This window comes from Thermobia domestica, chromosome 13 (genome assembly GCF_964235325.1).
Source record: "Thermobia domestica chromosome 13, izTheDome1.hap1.1, whole genome shotgun sequence".
Classification (NCBI taxonomy): domain Eukaryota; kingdom Metazoa; phylum Arthropoda; class Insecta; order Zygentoma; family Lepismatidae; genus Thermobia; species Thermobia domestica.
In genome coordinates this window covers 42045136-42069287 of record NC_137466.1, presented here as the reverse complement: position 1 = coordinate 42069287, position 24152 = coordinate 42045136, and the positions used below count along the sequence as shown (strand labels likewise).

At 35.8% G+C, this 24152-nt stretch overlaps 1 protein-coding gene across 1 annotated transcript in view; it reads left to right on the top strand.

Annotated features, from left to right (window-relative positions):
• LOC145669180 (uncharacterized) overlaps positions 1–24152 on the top strand; it is a 46340-nt gene that overhangs the window by 16772 nt on the left and 5416 nt on the right. Inside the window, exons 3-5 of the mRNA XM_081737509.1 lie at positions 4971–5131; positions 9550–9675; positions 17527–17680. Coding sequence (XP_081593635.1) covers positions 4971–5131; positions 9550–9675; positions 17527–17664 — 425 coding nt within the window. The 3' untranslated portion in view covers positions 17665–17680. The remainder of the gene's footprint in view (positions 1–4970; positions 5132–9549; positions 9676–17526; positions 17681–24152) is intronic.

Here is a 24152-nt window from a genome sequence, read left to right as displayed (position 1 = left end):
TGATTGCTGATGTTCACGGATTGAGCTCGAATATTGCAAATGTCACATCATGTTTACTCATTTTCTCGTTTTAATTCTTGAACATAGCCTATACAATATATTCAAACAAATTTGGTCTCAGTGTTACCTTTTATATTCTAAACGGCAAGCTTTACAGGTCGATTAAACTTTGACGATCTCTCATACGAGAAATATGAAACTTATCTTTTCTGTGATTCTGACGTGTTTGTACTATGATAAATCTTGTAGTTATCTTTCAGTGGAAAACTTGAGACACAAAGACGCAAACAAAAAGCAAGTGAGAAAATTATATTTACCGGAAAGACAATGACATATAAGATAATCGTGTTTTGTTCGAATTACATTAGTAGCCTTATAGATAGTCTATGTATGGCGAAGTTTCGTCTCCGGATCACTTCAGGTAATGGGTCTGGTGGGTCATAGGTCTGTCTGTCTCTGAGTCTTCCGGGTCACGGGTCACGAACTTCCTGGCTCATTCCATCACTGGTTGAAAGAGGAGACATTAGTAATTTTCTGTAGTATTTTTCAGGATTGCCAAAATATTAGAGGAGTAAAAATAAAGCATAATCAATTTTTCGCTTTGTGTTGTTGTATCATATTATTAAAGTCATTTGTGTTTATTTCAAGATGGAAAATGAAAATTAGGGCAGAAAAGTGCTATACTAAGTTCATTTTGTCATTTTTAGGTCAATTAAGTTAGTAATCATCTAGATGATTTAATGTTTGGCCCCAAGTTAAATAATTTTAGTTGTTCATTACATAACCTTTTAAGGTATGCAGACGACTACTGTCATAAAATTTCATTAGATTTATTTATTTATTTCTTTGAAAAACTTAAGTATATACAAGAACCACTAGCGTGCGCAGGACATTGGGAATGTGGGTGTCAGATCTAAAGTACCACCATATGGAATGTCGTGCTTCCCACTCTCCCCTAAGAAAAGATAGCGTCATTGCACCCGACGCTGCGTCGGCGACGCACGGCACACATGCAGACGGGAAATAATTTACACGTAATCTCTTCTCAGTTTGTAATAATTCTACATAAAAAAGTTTGTCTAATGGGGGCGCCAAGGCACCCATGGCACCCACATTGCGCACGCCTATCACAAGAACTTACATGTAAAATCATACACCTGACAACACTGGTATATGCCTAACTAACTCTACTTATAAATAAGGAAATTAGTTCGAATCTTGCCGGTGGCTTAGTGTATGGTGGATCAATAGTCAAACGTTCCTTTTTGCTATTAGGACTCCCTGGTCCAGGCCCGCAACCAGAGGTGGCTAGGGGGCCTGGCCCACTAAACTTTTCGTGGCCCCTCCAGACCTTAACACAAAATGCTATTGTTAATACAAAAAAAAAAAAAAAAAACACAATTGAGCTATTTGTAAAAGAATTTTTAATGACTTGCCCCCCCTAACATATTCATGTCCCCCCAAACCTCTGTAACTGGTTGCGGGCCTGCCTTGGTCGCGTCCGTGAATGTTCCTTGTGTTCTTTCTTTTACTATACTGAAAAGAATTTTTGTAATTAAATTGCCAAACTTCAAAGTAAAATCATTTACCCTTCATTTTATAAGTTGATATACATTTCCTTAGATTAAATTACAAAATTTGCTGTTTCTTTTTTCTTTTTCTTTTCTTTTTTACAAATTTACAGTAAAGTATGATATTTATATTGATACAAATGTAATTTTGCACCATTTCATATTAGTAATTTTACTTTATAGGTGTAAATTGATTTACATATAGAGGAGTGGCAAACAGATTGCCACTGTTTTTTGTAAATTTACCTATGAATTTTTTTTACAGTGTGTCACATTATTATTCCACTAATCTAGGGTTGCCAACTGTCCGGTTTTTCACCGCCCTGGCCGGAAATATTGCTATTATCTTGATTAAAGCCGGTGACCGGTACAAACATTTCACCTGTCCCTTTATGACCTTTTTTTTCAGATTTGTATCTAGTTCAAAGCAATTTCATCTAGTTCAAAGTATAGGCTTGAAAAGTAACTTTCATTCTGTAAATTCAAAACTGTCACCTTTCACCATCTATGAACGATTTAATACGTTTTCTTCATCAGTTTAGATAATTTTAAAGAGATGACAGGAACTGAATCAAGGGAAATTTAAAATTTACTTGTGAGGAATTTCATACATTTATTGAGAGTGAAAAAGGACTTAAAGCAATTTCCTGCAGTTGAAGTATAAGTTTAAAGAATAAATTTCATTTTCCAAATCCAAAATTGTCACTTAAATATTAATATACTTTTGTTCATGTGTTTCGATAATTTTAAAGAAGTGCCAGTTACTGGTAAATACCATGTAAAATGATCAATGCCGATTTCAGTTTCTCATTTATAGCACAATGTATATATTAAGCTTATTAGTGAATGTACTAAGGATATACAGGTACTAATACACATTTGTTCATGATAGTACATTTCCTTCCCATGGATGGGTCCGAACAGAGGTACTTCACACTTAGGCTTATATCATAGGGGTTTTGAGGGGTGCCAGTTTTTTTTCTTTTCCATAGTTGGCAACCCAACACCAATTTCCTCCCCAATAATCATTCACTTTCATTAAAACTCTTTGCTAAGCTTCTTCCAACCTTTTCAAATGTTCTTAAGTTGAAGGTAATGAAGAAAATCAAAGAGGTAGAAAGAAAGCCAGATGTTATCTATAAAATCCAATTAACCCTAGGAAGTCCAAGATTTTTTTTTGTCTCAAGTAGGTCCAAGGGAAGGGGGGCTCCTCGAACCCACAGTATAACATACTATAACTCACATAACGCCATCTAACAAGAAATGAATATAGAATAAGTATTCAGAACTTACTCGTGCTGATATGCTGTTTCCTACCATAAGAACACAATCCTTTTTAAATACAAACGAAAATATCTAACTTCAGGAAATATACTTGTAGAAAATATGTCACATGGAAGTCCAAGGAGGGGGTTCGATGAGCCCACTACTTTGAAATAATTTTTAACTTACAAGTTACTAAATAAAAATACACATTAATTATGTGGATTTTCAAGACTTACGACGGTTTTTTATTTTCAAGAGATACAAACGAGTGGGTTTGAGAAGCCTCCTTCCCCTGGACTTCCTAGGGTTAAATAGCTGCTGATATATGAGACTAGATAATTTGGGGTAATCCCGATATGCTAAGCATCAGACAGCTTCAATTTATCTGCATCGAAACGATTGCACACACTGCAATACTTTATATATACGTCATCCTCATTACCATACTACTTCCGTACCTAAAATGTAATTGAAATGTGTTCAATATTCCGCAAACGCTACAGGTACGCAATGTCGAGTTTCTTTAAACTTTCTTTGGGAGTTCCGACGTAGAAATGAAAAGGTTTTAAAATAATGCTGCAATAGAGGTATAGATGTAAGTGGTATATGTAAGTCATACATTACATTTTTTTTTTAATAATACTCTTTGGAAGTCTTAAAAAATGATTCTATTGTATCTTTTGGTGGCCTCTAGCTCTAGCAAATGATAATCCTTGCGCTTTCTGTGTAGTTATTGGTGGATGCCGGTTTTAGAAGCTGTACATCTTATCATATTCAGCCATTTCCGACTTCAGCTGAAACGGCGTTCAATTCAGCTTTTATCAGCGTAAGAAAAAGTTATCCAACGTAAATCTGTGATGGTGAGACCAAATCTCATGGCGTCAAATTTCAGTATTTGTTTCAGAAACTCCTTCTCTTGCTTTTCTATGAAAATTGGAAAACCCCTGAATTTCTTATTAATGAAACTACCTACTTTGATAATCCTTACTCGTAACGTATTCCTAGGCACATCAAATCCTCTAGCTGCAGTTGTTAGTGGCACTTCGTTTCGAGGAGACTCAACGGTACTTCATATTTCTTAATGATCAACTGCACTGAACAGTTTTACATTGATAATTACGTATCGTTCTGCTGCAATTATAAATGTAGAACAATTATAAGTTCATTTGAATCCTTTAGCTTTGATGCTAATGTAATACACTGTACGAATTGCAAATTTGTAGAAGTGTCAGAACTATCCAACATTGACTGTCGTGAATACCCCGTTACGACCTGACCACTGTTTGTTAAACATATCCTTATATAGAACCAATAAAACAGCAACAACCACACGCCATACTCTAGCCTTTAGAGCACTAACTTTCATATGGCAGTCGCATTATTTCTTCATTTCTCTCTTATCAAACAAGTGAACGCTTCGCTTAGCTACGTGAAACTGTATTTTACATGACACCTACCTTATAGACAGGTATTTGGACGCGAAATTTAGTGTCTTAGAATCGCATCTACTGATAAAAATTTGTAGTCAGTAGGAAATCTACAAATTTCAGAAAAATGCTCGGAATGAAATTTCGGAAGCAAATCATATTTTCGATTAAAAAAAAAAACTATTTCTTTGCATTTATTTTTCTATGTAGGGTGCTTGCATAATAAGTAGGTCCCCGAGATACAAGGACTTAAAATAGAGAACGCCCTATGCAAATTTATACCTAGGTAGTTATGCACTTATAATAATAAAAATGATAATAATAATAATAATAATAATAATTATTATTATTATTATTATTATTATTATTATTATTATTATTATTTTGCTAATTATCAGAATTAATTAACAGACCAACACTCACCAAAGGTGAGTGACAGAGAGTAGGTTATTGAGTACTGATGACTAATAAAATTCAACAACGGTGGAAGAACTTTAGAAAAGTCTTCAGCCACAATGGCAAACCATAAATCTAACACAGAATTATTATTATTATTATTATTATTATTATTATTATTATTATTATTATTATTATTATTATTATTATTATTATTATTATTATTATTATTATTATTATTCAAGTACTGCAAGATGATCTATGTTCTTTACATATATTTACTGTTTTTTCTATCTTCTACTTTACATAGAGACCTCCAGAAGCATGAACAGGCTGGAGAAGGAGGAGAAGAGGATATCACATCTCCTTACTGTGAGGTATAGGCAACTCGAGGATGAGAGGGAGAAAAACAAGCCTTTTTTCATCAGGACAGCAGGAGGCCATAGGCGGTGGATCAAGACAAAATATCAAGTAAGTTTAAATTTTATTCTTTCTCAGACTTTTCAAGGTAAAAAAAAAAAATAATAATAATAATAATAATAATAATAACGGGCCGTATTAAATACATAATGGGAACTCAGTGGTAAATGTTAGGAATCATTGGTTCAATCCAAGGCCTTGAGAGTTTGTGATGGATGAAATTGTGATCATCGGTTCTCTCGGTTCCTCACACACTTGCATTTCAACCAATTCTTGCGTAGGTAATAATTCAATTTCATTGGGTGCACTGAAATTGCGCAAACTTTCACTCCCTTATGTGTTGACACAAATAAAACCTTAATGAGCAGGCAACAAAATTGGAAATTGCGCAAAAAATTATGTGTACAACGTTGCCATCATTACCAATAACATTTCGACTAATAGAAACAGTCACCAAAATGCAAGTCGTTTTAGGAAAAAAAAAATACAAACTAATGGGTGACAATAACATTATATATATGCACGGGTAGCGTTAGAGAGAGGGCGGAGGAACATGTCCCAGTCTATATTTTTTCTGTATCATATCTAACTGTAAGATTTCCTGTAAGATTAAAGCTGTAAGAAAATAGTTGTTGGAAGCAAATGGTTAATGGACAACTGTAAATGAAATAAACACATAAAATCAATATTTCTAGAAGTTCCCTTTAAATATCGTGGACGGGCTTTCGACCAATCAGAGATAAGGATTTGCTTACATTTTCCAGTTTTGACCAATCACAATCAACCATTTGTTTACATATTTCAGGTGTGTCTAACACGTATGTTAGTAACTGTCCTTTCACTATTCTATAAATAATCCTTATACAGGGCCGGATCCAGGATTGTCTGAGGGGGGTGCACCAATAATTCCTTAAATAACCAATCACACTGAAACTCTTCAAAGTGACAAGTAACAATATTCTTTACCCCTGACAACGCTCATTCATAGAACGGGGGAAAATTATGTTAAAGGGGTCGCAAGTGTTATGTAGGAAAAATGTTCTCTCTTCCTGGTTTCCGTTTTCTTCCTTACTTGAGAAATGTTAAATTGTTTTGCTTGGTGAATCCTTTTCATTCAACTTTTAGAAAATCGACTTAAACTATTGCTTTAGCAAAGCTCTGCTTTCTTTTAAGCACTAAACGGAAACGTGATGGCAGAAAGTTTCGGAAAGTGTTGCTATTTTCACAGCTAGTTTCTCATTTTAGACAGTGTATATTTACAACGAAGGGGAATGAACGTACACCGGTGCACCCCCACCCCCTAAATCCGGACCTGTCCTTATATTTGCATTTGCATTTTAGTTACCGTTCTTTATATTTGCTGACGCTGATCCTTATATTTGCATTTGCATCTTATTGTTAGTTAAAGATCAGCAGAAGTCAAAAAGAGCGAGTTCGCCATGAGGAAATACGGTGAGTTTAGGAATTCGCGGATAAACCATGAAAAGGCACATACGACAATTTTAAAAGCTGTATTATTTAAATACCAGAGATTCAAGCTGTAAACGTAAAATGTTCTGTAAATATATATTTTGCTTTGCAAATATTTGAATGCAATACAAGTATATTTCACAAAGGAAAGGCGTTTATACATTTTATTTCGGTGCAAAATTTCACACAATTTCTTCAATTCTGTTGTTCGCAATGTCGCAGTGGAAATTTGCGCAATTTCAGCACTTTCTGCTCCTCGTTAATAAGTCATAGATTACAGATATTATCAACGATCTAATTCTTAGAAAATTTGCGCAATGTCGTTGCACCGCTTCCATCAATTATTTGTCTCCTTTTAGCCGAAAGAGCATAAGCGTGGGTCGTGAAATTTTATTTATTCATTTCACTAACAAGGTACATTCGTGAAGTGTTCCCTCGGGATTCGTGTAAAATTGATTCAAATGCAGAGTTCTTCGCGGCCTAATGTGTATTGAACTAATTTTAGCGACCCATACCGTAATTGGCATATTTATGGGCCTTCATATTAAATATATCCCAAATTCAATAATACACTATTATAACGCTCGGGCACAAAATTGCTTTTACTTTCTTTAGATGTAACTGGACATAAATGCAAAACAAACTGGATCAAGTACTGCTTCCCTGACACATGTTACTCCGGTCGCCATCTTGGATCTGGTATGTTGGATTCAACTTTCGGTTTTTGAAATGGAAATAGGTGGAAGAGATACATCAAATTCACGTACAATTTTCTCAGAAATTCACTCGTGTAGTGAATTTTACCGTAGTTTGTACCATTTGGAAGGTATTGTATGTTAAATTCCTCCAGGCACTTTGGGAATAGACATTGCAGATTAATATCAGTTACGCTTACGCTTTTTATGTTGACAAATTAAAATAATTTCTAACTGAAAAAATACTGTAGGTATAAACAAACTCTTTACAACATTGGGTGTCATAATCTTATTACATGTCTGTGAATGATTATTATTATTTCCATGTTATACTATAAAATGAAGTATTGTATTACAGTCAAAAAGCCTAACGTAAATCCAGATATGACCAGATTTGGGTGAAAACCTGCCATTTCCGTCTATATGTATATACGTTCAGAGTATATTTCGTCAGTAATAAATCATGTAAAAGATTACATATACACAGGGACCCTGCACAACTTTCTATTTGTTTCAATATTCGTGAAGTGCCTGACATTTAACATGAAATACCTTCCAAACGGCACAAGCTACGGTAAAACTGACTACACCAATGCATTTCCGAGAAAATTTTACATGAATTTGGTGTATCACTTGCACCTATTCTCCCTTGAATAACCGAAAGTTGAATTTAATATGGTGAATCCAAGATGGCGGCTTGGTGGATAACATGTGTCAGAGAAGCAATACTTGATCCAATTTCTTTTGCATATACTCACATTTATGTTCAGTTACATCTAAAGAAACTAAAGGCAATTTTGTGTCCGAGCGTTATAGTACCGGTAGTATATGATTAAATTCCGGATATATGAAGGCCCATAAATATGCCAATTACTGGTATGGGCTTCTAAAATTAGTTGCACGAATCCCAAGGTAGAAGTCTGCCCGTGGACCTGACTCAGACCTACAAAGCATATATTATTTCGGGCCCGGGCCGAGCTCGGGCTGTAAATATTTAAATAGTCAAACATATTTCTTGGGCCTAACTACGTAAATATACTGCACAACCATATTTATTTTGAGTTACTTATTTATTAGGTTTTTGAGTTATTTATTAGGTTTCTCTAATTCGGGCTTATTTAGGGCTTTTGATTATAACATGAGCTCGGGCCTAAAAGCTGAACATATTTCGGACTCGGGTCGGGCCTCTCATTACAAATTCACGGGCCGGGCCGGCCCCTGCAGACCTCTATCCCAAGGGAACACTTCGCAAATGTACCTTGTAAGTATATAGAAAGTTAAGTTCAACCCGATCGCCAGAGCTAATGAAGTAAATCTATCTCCATCATAAATGGAAATTATATGGAAGAATGAGAGACAGAGAAAGAGAGACAAAGAGAAACACTAAATCGATATTGACAAAGTATCGAAACATGATTGATAGGCATGTTGGAGGCGTTCCTGCATAAGGGATTCAAGTTCGATGATGGTCATTTCCGACATATTTCATATTTAAGATCTCTATTTGAATCTCCTTTCAGGGTTTGAAAAGTTCATGGAAAGATATTGTCAATAACTCATATGTTTTTTTTTTTTTTTTTTAACTTTTCCATGTATTTAAATAGAGCGTACGCTCAAACGTTGTCTCTTGTTTGCATACCTTTGGTAATTGGATTTCAGTTATTTGTGCTCTGAACGTTCCATATATAAATTACAGTAGAGTTCCGAAAACTCAGCCTAATGTGGAAAGAAGGGTGGCCGAATTTGTGAAAAGGCCGGGTTATCGGGAATGGGGTTAAAAGAGAATAAATAGGATACGAGTGTTTCCTCAGAAAATACACTACTGTACTTGTATGTGTTTATTGCTGGAGAATACTACAGAGAATAAACTGCCCAATCATCCTTTAACAAAGGAAAAGTACGTGCTTTATGAATGCATAAAGCCCTTACTATACATGAAAATTAAAATTAATGATTACCTGATAAGACAGACCTCAGGAAAATACGCGGCAATGACACTGAACGAGTCTGCGCGTGGGTATTTTTTCGCCCTGCCAGGATGTGGTCGGGTTTTAGGGACTCAACTGTATTAAAAATATGTCGAAATGTGTAAAGTATGTACATATCATAAAGTTCAAATTACCGAAATATCGATTATAAAAAATCGAACTATCGATTAGAAATGTTTTGAGCAAGTGCGTAGTGTACAAGTGACACTTCCTTTGAGTTAATAATAGGCCTACATCAAAGTAACTATAAGAATAATTTAAGAATAATGTAGAATATTAAGGATAATATTTTCTCGTTTCATGTATGCGTGTATAGACAGACCTTGAACATAGCATTGACCGTCTCCATATGGTACAGGAGAGGCTGGTAGAAGATATAGTTAAAAAGAAGAAAGAACTGCAGGGGTCTCAAATGCAGTTATTGTCTTTTATGCCGTTCCAGGTACGTGTATTTGATTTTGAATTTTATTACACTCATTAATTAATTGCTTATTACAGTCGTTTTCAACTAGCAGATGTATCAGCTCGAAGCACTATTTTATAATCTGAGAGGTGTCCTGCATTTTCGCATGGTGCAATTTCACACGATGCTTATTGTCGAGCAATTTCGCATGGTTCTGTTTATCGGATTAATCATTCTGCAGATATTGTGCTTTTTCACACGGTCTACCTTTCAATCTTGTGATTCATCCTCAATAGGCTTTCACTCTAAGGGGAAGGAAAACACAAAACAAATATGAACTAAGTGAGAAAAGAAAAAGAACAAAAACAAGTTAAAATAAATAGGAACAATTTCAATTAATACTAGAGCTGGAGAGCTTAGGAAAGGTTTCACTTTCACAAAAAGAATAATAAAGAAAATAACCGGAAATTAAAATAACTATGAACAAGATACACAACAACAACAACAACAAAAAATAGCAAACAAAAATTATGGTAAAGAAAAAGAGTACAACAATAACATAAACAATGGGAAATTGAAATAAATAAGAGAAAAATAATAACAAAAACTATTGCAAATTGAAACAGGCGAAAACGAAAAGAACAAAAATAAATAAGAACAGAGAAAGAATAATCGATAACAAAATAATTAGTAACAGAAGATAGAATAATCCTAAATTAAAATAAAGATTAAAATTAACAGCACATCAGAGAATTGTCAGGAAGTTTAAAAATCCAGGAAAAATGTCCCTGCTCCAGAGCATAGAAAAGCACTGTGACTTCTAAAACATAGAACATTAGCTCCATACTCAAAGCGGCTCTAAGAAGAACCTTGTCATTTCGTTATTTTTACAGTGAGCGGCATTTCGTGAAGGCTTCATACTTCTGTAAATAGTCAATCAATTTTGTACAATTCATAGCTCATTGTTCCAGCTTTTGGGGATATTCAAGCTTCTCAAGCAGTTTTTAAAAGTCTCCGCCATATCCGAGCTTCTCCAGGACTAATTGCAATCATTCGTAAGCTGATTTTCTACTCTTCTTCAGATTGCTATCCAAGCCCTGTCTCGCAAAACTATGAAAACTAGACGTCGCATCTGCTTTAAACGTGCCGTCAAGAAACGATTGCTCGTTCTTCCTCAGTGTGCACAGTAAACTAAGAACAGGGAAAGAAAAGAAAAGGAAATAAATTCAATAATCGGACTGATGAAAGAAAGAAATAATAATTTTGCTTGCTTGCAAGACTTATGAGGAGATATATTAAGCTATAAGTGATAGAATGTTTTGCGAAAAGGTAGTGCACTTGTTTCTAATTAACTCTTGTAAGTGTATGCTATATTTAATATTAAAATATTTATGAATTCCTTTACCCAATCAATACACAGGTTTAATACACATACTATATAAATAAAAAAATAATGCAATGAAATAAAAATTATCACACAACAACTAACTACACACAGATATTATACTCAAACATAATGCACAAACAATAAAATACTATTATTGGCCAATTGATTAAAAAAATACTGTCGACACTTTTAATTATCTCAATGATTCCTTCTTTTAAAATAATGTTTCTTCATAGCTATGGACCCCATCTGCGCACGATGCTCAGATAGGTACCTCTGAAAACAATTTTACTCGAGTGTCTTGACTTGTTTACATTATTTGCGGAATTATTAATATATTTCGTGATAAGAAGATATACACTTATTTGTCTACAACTTGCTTGAAATAGCACGACTTTGGAAATTCCTTAGCAATGGTTGCTTTTAATAATAATAATAATAATAATAATAATAATAATAATAATAATAATAATAATAATAATAATAATAATAATAATAATAATAATAATAATAATTCACGATTTACAATAAAATGATATCGAGCTTGCTTGACGCTTTAGCACCAATTTCCTTAGCACAACCTATACAAAAAATTAGAATCTGAACAACTATATTTTAAAGTTAGATTAAGATTTTATCAAGATTGAAGTTATACGATATGCAGACATCTTACACGCAATTTATATACGTATATAAAAAATAAAAATAAAATTACTCACACTTGATATTGATAAATATTAAGTTACATATTAATGATGGCAATGATACCTTCCAGAATTTTAATATTTACAAATGACAAATTTAAATAAATGCACAATTAGATATTTAACTCAGGTATGCGGATTTTACCAGTAAAATAATCAAAAATTCATTGTAGTAATTCAAGAATTGAATCCATAATTTCTAAAGCAAATAAATTAATTTTAGAAATGCAATAAAGGTTACATCATTTCTCTATATTTTTTAAAAAAAAAAAAATAATGTTCTTAAAGTTTACGGACAGTTCCGTATAGATAAACAATGTTCCGAAGTTTTTAGAAAAAAAAAGTAGGTATGGAGAAGATCACGAATCCCGGAAATTGACTTCTGTTTTTCCTCAATAAAGAAAATATTAAAACTATTCATCCTACCTTACGAAGACTTTCCTCTTCCACTTAATATCCACACTTATATGAAAGCTGCACTTTACTTTCCGGAGTACCATAGTGGTTCCTAGTGTCCATTTCCAAGTCTTGCGGTAGCGTCTCCCGCTCAGTTTCCTGGGTTCAAATCCCGGAAAGGAAGCCCTCGTCTGGCTGGAAGTCCTCGTCTCCCTGGAGCGTCTAGCTCTCCTTCTGGTAGGGCATCTGTCTCGGTTGACGGGCCTCGAACTCGTGTTTATGTCCCTCTCTATTTTCATGGTGTTAGGATGCAGCGATACGTGTACTTGCAAGTGTTTATCCATTGGCACGTACATCTTCATTTAAAATAGCACAGTTTTTATTAAGCACGACAGCATCACAAACTTTTGCCTATTCCTCTTTTACTGATAGCATAGTGCTAAATTTTTTCATGCACGCAGCTCACAGTCACTAAAATTATTTAGTTCACCGAATAAAATGAAGCGTCACAATTAAATCCTGATAATAAAGCGATAACCATAATAACGTATTAAATATTTACAAGAGAAAAATCGATAACGACCGTAATTATGGACGAAGTGTGGGCACTGAGCCGGCAGCTAACCCGGTTTTAGCCTGCCATGTTTATAGTATAAAAATACTTTAAAAAAATATAAGTTCGTCCGAGTACGGTATCTAGGTATGACGTGGCGTAATGTAGATGTTCTCGTAATGTAGATCGGTACGAAAAACGATCTTGGAGTGCCTTTCTTCCGCTGAGGCGTTTTCCGAAGTTTTTGTTTTAAAAATAGACGCTTCTTGCTTCTTTTTGTCAAATTTGAATTTTTGGTTCTGATTCGCTGTCACCATTTTCTAAAAAATCGGCTAGTGGCGTGGCTTGGCCTTCTAGAGTCGTTTTCTTGCTAGTACTTGATTTTGGTGAACTTCATGTACACTTGCGAGGATGCAAGATAAAAAATTTTGGTTCCTGGCTGTCTGCTGCGTACGATTCACAAGATTTGTATACTTATATCCTGAGAAATTCTGGCTCCACTAACAATAGCAGTGCATTAGCGATGACTCGGGAGGCGCTATTCTGGGTGGTGTTTGAGGTCGTACAGGTAAAAGCTAAAGAGTGTGGGCTGCCTTCTTAATAATTCTTTTCTTTTTTTTTAACCACAAAGAAAATTCTCTACCTGTGAAAAATAAAGGATTCGCTTTGCAGAAGAAATGAAACAAAATAAAATATGCTTCTTGAGTTTTTAAATTAACTGAATTTAAATATTTATTTTACTCTAAATACATGAACTAGTTAATCATGTGTGTGCAAGTAATTGTCATAGTGGGTCAATAAAAAACTTGACTCACCGCCAATGGTGAACCACGACCCACTATGACTCACTCCGACTCACCAACAGCCATGACCCACTCTGATGCGCCACCCTCCAAAACCAATCGTCATCAACTCTGACCCATGATCTACGCCCACCTTACCACTAAAGAGTTTACACATGAAGTTTTAAAAAAATAAAAAGTGTGAAATTATCTTTAAACGGAGTTTGAATTTCTACTGTTAATCGCTCAAACGCCGGTCTATTACAATACCAGTGGATCTGACCTTTACGATAGGAAATGGTAAAGTGTTAGTCCTATTCCACATTACGATGCATTTCAATTTAATCATCATATACAAATATAATTATTTCCTTACATAATGAATTACATATATACTTTTCAGTGGAAAATAGGATGAAATTTGAGAATCTCAAATCAAGGCAAAGAGACCAACGTAAAGAAAAAAATATTCCATTTAATAAAGCATAGGCATATAACCAGTGGATCAGAGTGGGTCATGGTGAGTTGCAGTGGGTCACGTCCTGTTGACACACCCACATATCTTAAACTCACTCTATCTCTGCTCGGGGCTGGCAGCATACACTCTGCGTTATTGCTGGTGATATGTCATTTTTATATAAAACTCCTCAACAACTATACTGCTTACAAAATGTCTTGAGCCGTGGCAAAAATGCGAACTAAAGCTCACACCTACGCGTTGAGCCAATAAGGGTTCAGCTGTTTCTAAGTGAGAGAGCTTTAGCGAAAGAGAGTAGAATTCCTTCAGCCTATAGCAGCGCCTGGAAGACTAGATGTCAAGTCAATATGGTATATCTTTAAAGCACTATGTTCTCCAGTCCATGCCTTTCGAATAATAATTCGACAAGTATTTGGATAACGAATAAAATTGTTCGAATATTAGGTTATTCACATATTCGAATAACAGAAGAAAAAATATTCCAATAATTTTAACAGTGCTAGTGCACTCTAAAAATGACACATACAGAGTTGTACGAGGACACGCTTCCACTCAAAACTATATCTCTCCCAAATAGTTGCGTGCGTTCTTTCTAATGCATTCTGTAAAATCAGTGATAAAGTGCTTATCTCTGATGCATGTGTTATTTGGTTCGATTGTGTACTATGTGAGTTTGTGTTGGACAACACCGTATCCGTGGATTTTCCCATGGTCCTTCTGTTTCCGCCCACATTAATTTTCCACAAATTATGTCATAATAATCGTTTTTTAATTATAATCTGTCTCCGTTAGCTTATAGGGCATAGGTGTGGAATATAACTAAATAACTAAATATAACTAAATAACTAAATAATTTCACTCAATATTTTTAAATAAAAAATTGGTTTCACTTAATAGGAAGTTCAAAACAGAATTGACCACCCAATTCTCTTTTTAGATCAAGAAGCCCACCTCTGTAGTAGAGCTCTCACCGCTGGCGCGTCGAGTCGCTGGTTGATCCCAGTTCCCGCCAATCGGACTTCGTGGTGGACATGTTCCATATGTATTGGTTTTCTCCCGTTTCCTCCCATTTTCATCATCCCACCATATCATCACCGTGTGTACCCGCGTATAATTGCCAGGTTCGATTCCCGGTGGGGACAAAACTCGGTCGGAAAGGCGTAAGAGCTTTCTCAGACCAGCCATCCTGTGAGAGAAGTTTTCCTTAGTTTTTCTCATTCACACGAGGGAAATACCGGGATGATACCTAAGTTACAGGTCTCAAGCTAGTTGTTTCCTTCCCCATTTCTGTCTTCCCCGGATAGTGTGTTCACCGACGAAAGTTATCCCTCATACGTGACGGACTTAAGGTCATAGATGCCACTTACGCCCAGAAATATGTACGAAAAAATAAATTAAGAATAACTGTATCAATCAATCAATCATCATCACCGCTCCCTCAACCTCGGTGGGTAAATGTGGAACGTTAAAGTTTTTTTTTAAAAAAAAAACTATATACGGAAAGCTTTCTAAGGCCGAGAAAACATTTTTCGTGGCATCGGTATTCGGCATTGCCTTGAAGCTATAGCATATGCGGCTACTGGGCTTCAGACACCGCATTCAAGTTTCCTAAGATACACGCTCTCTTGGATAGAATTTGAACAACTTGTACTTTGTTGAGAGCTCGAACCGAGTACAGCTGCAATCCAGAGTAACAGCACAGAATAGCAACGATGAACCTTTAAATTCTCTGGAATACTTTAGGAGCATCAACAGAGAATTTTAGTAGGACGAACGCGTAAGTTCTGAAATGTTTTTCAACATTGTACAGCAGTCGTCACGACGAGTGTTAACCCATTCTCCCAACACTGTTTCACAATACATACGTACGAAAACTTAGCATGAAAAAGGGCCATTACGTAACCTTCCCAATATCGGTTGATTTTCGGCTATTTGATAACACTCACTGTTAAAGGGAGACGTGGGACAAGACCTAAAAGTCATTTCGCGGCACAAGGCCTAAACGGTACAAGACCTAAAAATCATTTAGCGGCACAAGACTTAAAGAGCACTAGACCCAAAAACTCTTGTGGCGCTACCATCGTGTCCATGCCAAGAATACTGTCAAGCTCTTAGTCAATGTTTTAGATATATTTACAGTTACATATTACAGATCCAAATTCTAGCTGAGGTTTTACAAGTAATTTGTATAAATACAAATTATATCGTTCTGAAATTTAAAAAGAAATTAAAGATAATGCCTATTGTTCCTTCTTGCTCTTTGCATGATAGCATTTACATGGTGACAATATTTTTAACTACCTATCAAATGTGATTTTCAAATCTTTCATAATGTCCGTTTTTTCTATTTTCCACACCATTCTGCAGCAAATAGTTGTCATACACATTATTAACTACTCGTTACTCGTTATTATTATTAATAATAGTTTTAGTATTACTAATATAGCTGTTAGCGTTCTAATTAACTAATTTCATAATAGTACTGTGGCAACTACTTACTAACGAAATATTTTGTCTAATATTTAAGTCTGTAGTTTGAAGCTGGGTTGCCCACAGAAGTTAATGGGTTATAACATAACTCATAGTACATTGAAATTTTAGGAATCTTTGAAAAGCAACTTAATTGAAATTAATGAGAAATTTAAAATAAATGTAATTAATACAAGAACATCACGTTTTAATCAAGTCCGCAACCATGGTTGGGGAAGGGGTATATTGAGATACGAACCATTGAAATAGTTTAAAAGTTAGTTTTTTCTTTCTGAATTTTACGTCCTTATACAACGTCTGATTACGAAGGAGGGATCCGACTTTTATATGATTGCTAAATTGAACTGAACGCAAATAAAATAAACTGAAATGAACATTAAATACATACTGTATGTAGGAAAACGATGTATACATTAAAAGTGCTGTAAATTTAGAATTGAAAGGACAATTTTATTCAGTATAATTACTACATCGAATGCATAAGCGAAAAAATAAATAAATGACGCTGGACTACAAATGTGATATAACACACAATACACAAACCAATACATAGTCATTTAACGATGTAGCCAGCAAGTTATTCTGGAGGGGGGTCATGAATTTTTCAGGGGGGAAGGCTTTTTACAAACTAAAAACAAACCAAACTTTTCTTTCAAGATTATGAAACCATCAATAACACATACAAATATACAAATTGCAAAAGTAAATACATACATACATACATATTATTATTATTATTTCAGATATGCTACATTTTTGAGACGTTGTGTAAGTGATACGTCTTACCGGATCATTTTATAGCACGTGAAGTTAAAATCACAGGCTATGTCATGGGCGGGAATTGATAGATTAACACACAAATCAAATTCCTGTCTTCCCTAATGGGGGTCACTCTGTTTTATGTTTATTAAATTTATTTAATAATTACAGCAAATTAAAAATGTTTATTAAAAAACAATTAGACCATCTGAACATGTTAATAATTAAAACATGCTAATTAATCATCCACTTTGTATTCTCGTTTGATTAACTGGATGAAGCATAATCGTGGGACATGAAACTTAAAGATTTAATTTAATTTAATTTCACTTTATTTACAGCCTGCTCCACCATTAGTAGTTGAACAGTCTAGAGACAACTTGATCTTAGCTGAAGACGGTCCAGTTTCTCCTTCCACCTCCAGTTCGTCCTTCGGATTCAAAGTTTCGGAGGACTCTCCTCACTGTTCCCACAACTAACATCATTGCAGATTAGGTAAGTACGTGTAAATTCTAAAAAAATGGATGTAGTTGATTGTCATTTTTAATGACAATAAGTTAGAATTAAAAGATGCAGGCGATCGCATTGGAACTTTCTCTCTCAAATTCCTTGAACGAAATAATGTTATGCTTCAGTTTTTAATGAAATATTTTCTTTTGAAATAGAACAAAATTTTAAAGCGTTTTCGGCAAAAGTTTGCCCGAAAAAAAATCCCCCAAAAGTAAACTATCCTTCGTGGATTTTTTTTAAAAATAAGAAATGACTTATCTTCGAAGATATTCATCTCGAAAAAATCATTCGAATGTATTCACCTCGGAAAGTAAACTTCCTTTTGTATTGTTTCATGAAAATGAGTTTAACCATATTATCAATTTATTAGTGAAATACTTGTTTATGAAATGCGAGCGATATCGAAAAGTCGAAAGTCATGAGAATATCCCGTGGAAACACGCCCTTACGGATCAGAGTAGAACAAAGAGAATTTGAAGAGGTCGATCATTTCAAGTATCTGGGAAGTATTTTGACAAGAGACGCTTACTGCACCAAAGAGATCAGGTCAAGAATTGCCATAGCTAAAAAATCATTCAACAAGAAAAGATCACTGTTAACTAGCAGGCTCAATATTAGACTTAAGAAGAAGTTGGTCAAGTGTTATATATGGAGCATTGGACTGTATGGTTCAGAGACTTGGACATTACGGAAGTTAGAGAGGAAATATTCAGAGAGCTTCGAAATGTGGTGTTGGAGGAAGATGGAGAAGATAAAATGGATAGGGAGAGCAACAAACGAAGGTGTTTTAAAACGGATAGGAGAGAAGAGGACACTTCTAGCCACCATCCTTCGTAGAAAGGCCAATTTTTGGATTGGACACATCTTGCGAAGAAATTGTCTTCTTCACACCGCCATAGAAGGAAAGATGGAAGGGAAGTGAGGAATAGGAAGAAGAACACAGCTGATCGATGATTTGAAAGATAGGAGAAAATATTGGGAGTTAAAAGAGGAAGCTGAAGATCGACAAAAGTGGAAGAAACATTTCCAGGCCAAAATCTAAAATTGAAAAAAAAATCCTTATTAATCTCACTTAATAATAATAATAATCGTCTGAGTTTTCTCGTGAAAATGATCGAATATATAAACTACGAGGGTTATCAAGAAATTAACTGACGTTTTGAAATAATAAAAAAGAAAGTGACAGAATGAAGAAACCAAATTGCATTATATACATTTGGAAGGTACACTCTTAAATTATTTTTCCACATAATCGCCATGCAAATTAAGGCACATATCGTGGTACAAAGTTCTCAACACCGTCGCGATAGACATTTGCCGCCTGCTATTTCAATCAATGGCTTACACCGGGACACAGTTTGGCATCACTATCAAAGTGTTGTGTAGCGAGCCGTCTTCATCGCTGGGAAGAGGTATTAGTCGCTCGGCGCCAAATCCGGGCTGTATGATGATGGATAGTTTTTGGTGGAAGATGTTCCATCAAAGAGTTCTCGGGTACGCTTGGCCGTGTGTGGACGTGCAATAACACTTTCGCGCTAAGTTTTCCGCGGTGCTTGTTGTGAATCGCGAGTCTTGATTTTCTCAGTCTTTCACAATACCTCTAATCACAGAACGCACCTCACAAGAGGCGATACTTTCTATTGCAGCGCACATTGTAACATAACACAGAAAGCACGGTAAGGGTGTCACAGTGCTCACGCTACCACAGCTCGATGCGTACTGAGTGTGGTAACGTTCTGACTCGAGTGCAGCAATAGGCCAAAACGTCTGTACTTTTTAGACAGTCTCGTATAAACTCCCTCGTAGACTTTTTAGGATAAATAAGTTACGTTGTATTGTTAGATTACTAATGAAATATATTTAGCTATGAAATATGAACAAAGTAAGCTGGATCGTTCTTTGAGAAAATCGTCCTAAAAGGACTCGTCTCTCATGCTAAACTAGTCCTCGAAGATATTTCCACAAAAATGACTTATGCCACCGTATAGGGTTCTTAATAAAATATTGATATATCAAAGATAAACAAAATCTGTAAATTACCCTTAATTTTCGGAATACGAAGAAAATTCGAAAACCTTCATTAGAGCAGTGCTATTCAAGCTTTTTCTTTTCTTGCGTACCCCTAGACTCAGTTCCCATCTAATTGTGTACCCCTGAAGCTGTTAAAAAGACATTAAATCGAAATGAACTTATTAAACTTAATACACATGTTTTGTTGATTAAAAAGTCGAAGAAATAGAGATCCAACGAATGGACAATCAGTGTACCAATCAAAAGACTGTTTACAAGGGAATAAACTGCACGTCCGAAAAAATTAACATGAGAAATTTCAAAACATATGTGAGACATCCAGTTCTACTGAGGAGGATTTTCCCCTCATTCCCCCTGATTATTCGTACACAGAGGACAATGTTAAAAATTCAAAAACTAAAATTAACTTTAGAACTAACCTGTTAATGAGGTGACTGAGCTTGTTTTCGGGGGCCAACTCCTCGATTCTTGGTCGAATCTTCGAGAGTGCGAGAATCAGAGCTGATTCTGGATTCAGGCAATTTTCGTGCTTCGTTTCTATTGATGTTAACGCAGAAAAAAACATTGGAAAGAAAAAAATTCTCTAACAATAATAATTCAATAAATATTGGACGTATGCTTATTTTAGGAATATGTGCCCCAGAAACATCCCTGGTTGAATAGCACTACACTAGAGGGTCTTTTTTTTTTTAAAAAAAAACAACCTAAAGTGTAAAATTTGATGCTGATATTTTGAACGGTCTAGGCAAGTGGATATGTTTACATGGACGAACTCTGTTATATATTCAAACTTTATATATATATATATATTATTTCTTTTTATAAATTTGTACTATTTGTTGTAAGACTATTAGTATGTAAAGAAAAGATAGCCAAAGGTGTCCAAACTCGCGAGCCCGACGCTCGTCAACTCGGCACTCACGCTCAACCGGGCTCGGGCTCAATAATTGAGCGCGAGCCCCAGTGAGCGCGAACCCAATCGAGAGAAGTGAGTGCAAGCCTGAGTGAGCGCGAGCCCAGTTAACAGAAGTGATCGCGAGCCCGAGTGATCACGAGCCCAGTTCAGAGAAATAATCGCGAGCCCAGTTGGGAGAAATGATCGTGAGCCCGAGTGAGCGTGAGCCCAGTTGGGAGAAGTGATCGCAAGCCCGAGTGATCGTGAGCCCGATTAAGAGAAATGAGCGCGAGCCCAGTTCAGAAAAGTGACCGCGAGCCCAGTTAGGAGAAGTGATCGCGAGCTCAAGTGAGCGCGAGCCCAGTTGAGGGAAATGATCGCGAGCCCGAGTGAGTGCAAGCTCAGTTGAGAGAAGTGAGCGTGAGCCCGAGCGTGCGCGAGTTAAATTGAGTGCGAGCCCGCGCTCACTTAACACTCACGTGGACTCATTTGCTTTAGAGTAATATATATATATATATAATATATATATATAATATATATATATATATATATATATATATATATATATATATATATATATATATATATATATGTATTCCATCATTCCATGTGCGGAATTGTAAAGTAAGAATGAATTAACTTTACAAAAGGAAAAAGCACACTCTTGAGGTCTGAGCTGTCATTTTATTGTCCAGAGGACTTCAAACACCTTTCGATAGAGAACCGACTTTTTTATGGTTATTATGAGAGGTTGGTATTTGTCTGAGGCAGGTATTTGTTTTTGTTGTTTTAGTAACAACTTCCATGACCCAAGCTTTTTTTTTTTTTTTTTTTTTTTGTGAGATCATAGAGTAAGGAAACTAGTTGACTTTGCGAACTAGGAAATTTATTTACTAGCAACTACTGAAGCTGTGCGTTCATAGAAAAGTCGAGCGAAATAATTATGTATTATTTAATTGTAGCTTCTTTAAATCCCAATAAACAAGAGTAGCTCTTAAGAATGTTGTTAACTTGCACCATAATGGTTATTCAGCCCATTAATTTGTATGAGGAAACATTGTTTTAATTTTTTGAAATAACAGAATTTTAGCCTATTAATTTTACTGACTACTTCTTCTTGAGATCTTTAAATGTATTCTATGCGAAATTTAACTACGGTATTATGTAATTTTAATATATATAAATAAAAACTAAAACAATATTACATTGAATATTTTTAAAGCAAGGAACTCTTAAATAGACCAGAAAAAGAAATTAGTAAAATTGAATGATTAAAATCTCGTCTATTTAAAAGAAAAATACTTCCTCATATAAGTCAATGGGCTATTAAAAAAAGAAAGATAGCAATTCAACATTCAAAAAAATAAGACACACACACCTCCTTTCATTAAAGTCTTTTTTCGAAAGCTACCCTCAAACGATGGCGTGTCGTTTGTTACAACCAGTGTTAAAAGTGAGGGAAAACACGAGGGACGTCATCCCCCACTTCCAAAAATATCTATGGCGTCCCTCCACTTCCTAAAAAATATAGTGGGCAAAGATAGGCACAGGGGACGGCATAACGTCATGCGTTCCCCAACCTTTTCAGATCCATTTTTACCCTTGGTTACAATTCGATTTTGATGTTGTTTGACAATATTTTCATTGCTGATTTATCAAATCTTATTACCGTGAAGATTAGCACATACCTGACGAAATAGATAAGGGTTGAAAATAAGATGAAACACACATTAACCAATACTTTGTGTATCTAGCAGGCATATTGTTTGGAACCAAAAATGTGAGTTTTGAGACCTTGGACTTAAATTGACGGCGGAAGTGACGAAATTATTTGCCTCATCCATTAATGGTGTGCTCGGTGATTGTCTATAATATCCCACGCTAGAAGAACAACGAGGCGGTGTTGAAGAGGGCAGACTCAGACGATACAAACAGGTAGACTTGAGACCTCTCTAAGTTTCAAAGAAGCCAAAATGTGGGTACCAGTGAACAAGGCGGTAACCTACAGAGCTCATCGCACAATAATACTGGCGAAGAGTAATCATGGATGGAGGAGAATCCTCAGCGGCAAAGATATCCAAGTTTTGAAGAGGATTGTCAAGCGAATGCGGCAGAAGTGAGTGCAGAACTCAATCACTAGCTGGAAGACCTATATTACTGTGACGATCACAGTCCGATGCGACTTACATAACCTAATCAACTGCGATCGAATACAATTTCCAAACCGGTAACCACCTCCAATGAAATGAGGAAATGGTGCCGAGAACATGCAAAGTGGATCGCCGGTGGTGATTGGAGACGTGTAATATGGACCGATGAAACTTATTTCTATTTCGAAAAATAGACCGGGTTTATGAATCGCGAGTGCCCAAAGAAACCCATGTTCCATACGGTCTCTTCTCTAACCGTTATGACGGCGACTTAGTGATTCTGCGAGCCGCAATTACGCTTCATTCCATTAGTCCTGTGAGTACGTTGCACCAACCTAAATATGTTATTGAATAAATGTATTATTTAAATGATTCCATTGTTCATATACAAGTAGTTAATCAAGAATGTATTCTCCTTTGTTGTTTACAACGTTCAACAAGTTTTTCAATACATCATAACAGTTTTTCAATACCTCATGCAGAAATTAGCTGTTTAAGACTCGAAAAAGTCATCCAACCAAGCTGTCATTTCTGCATCAGTATTGAAAGAAACTCCCCGCATAGCATTTAAAAGAGATCGAAAGAGGTGAAAATCTCTTGGTGCCAAATTGGGAGAGTATATTGGGTGTGGCAGCACTTCTCAACCATGAGTTTTAATGGCTTCCTTGGTCATATTGGCGATATGAGGGCGGGCGTTGTCGTGCAGCAAAAGAACACCATGCTGCCGATTAGGTCTTTTCTCTTGAATAGACGTGTTGAGTCGTTCAATTTGTTGCACATAGAGTGCCGCGTTGAAAGTTTGGATCCTTTCAAGCAATTCGAAAAAGAGAATACCTTCCCAGTCCCAACATACGCACAACATCGTTTTACGCGGATGAACGTCCTGTTTCGAGCGTGGGGTCGCTTGTTTACCGGGGCTAAGCCATTCCTTACGCTGCTTCACATTCATGTAGAGGCGCCATTTTTCATCGCCAGTAACGATTCGGTGAAGAAATCGTTCCTTGTGTCCATGGGTTGCACGGTGACGAGCAGCAAACCAGCGGAGATTGTGGCTCGTTGACTTTTGTTGGTGACACAAAGTGTGAGGCACCCATGCTCCACACTTCCGAACTTTGTCCATCGAGTGAAGATGCTTCTCTAAAGTAGTGTGGGAGCAATCCATTGTATCTGCTAGTTCCCATGTTGTTTGACGCGGATTTACATGCAAAAGGTGGTTCATCGTTCTTCATCGAACTCAACTGGACGGCCAGAACGAGGTGCGTCTTTGAGGTCAAAATTTCCTTTTTTGAACTTTGCATACCAATCACGGGTGATTCTTTTAGCTATAGCACCCATTACATACACAGCACAAGAGGTGTCGAAAATGCTCATTCTTCTCAAC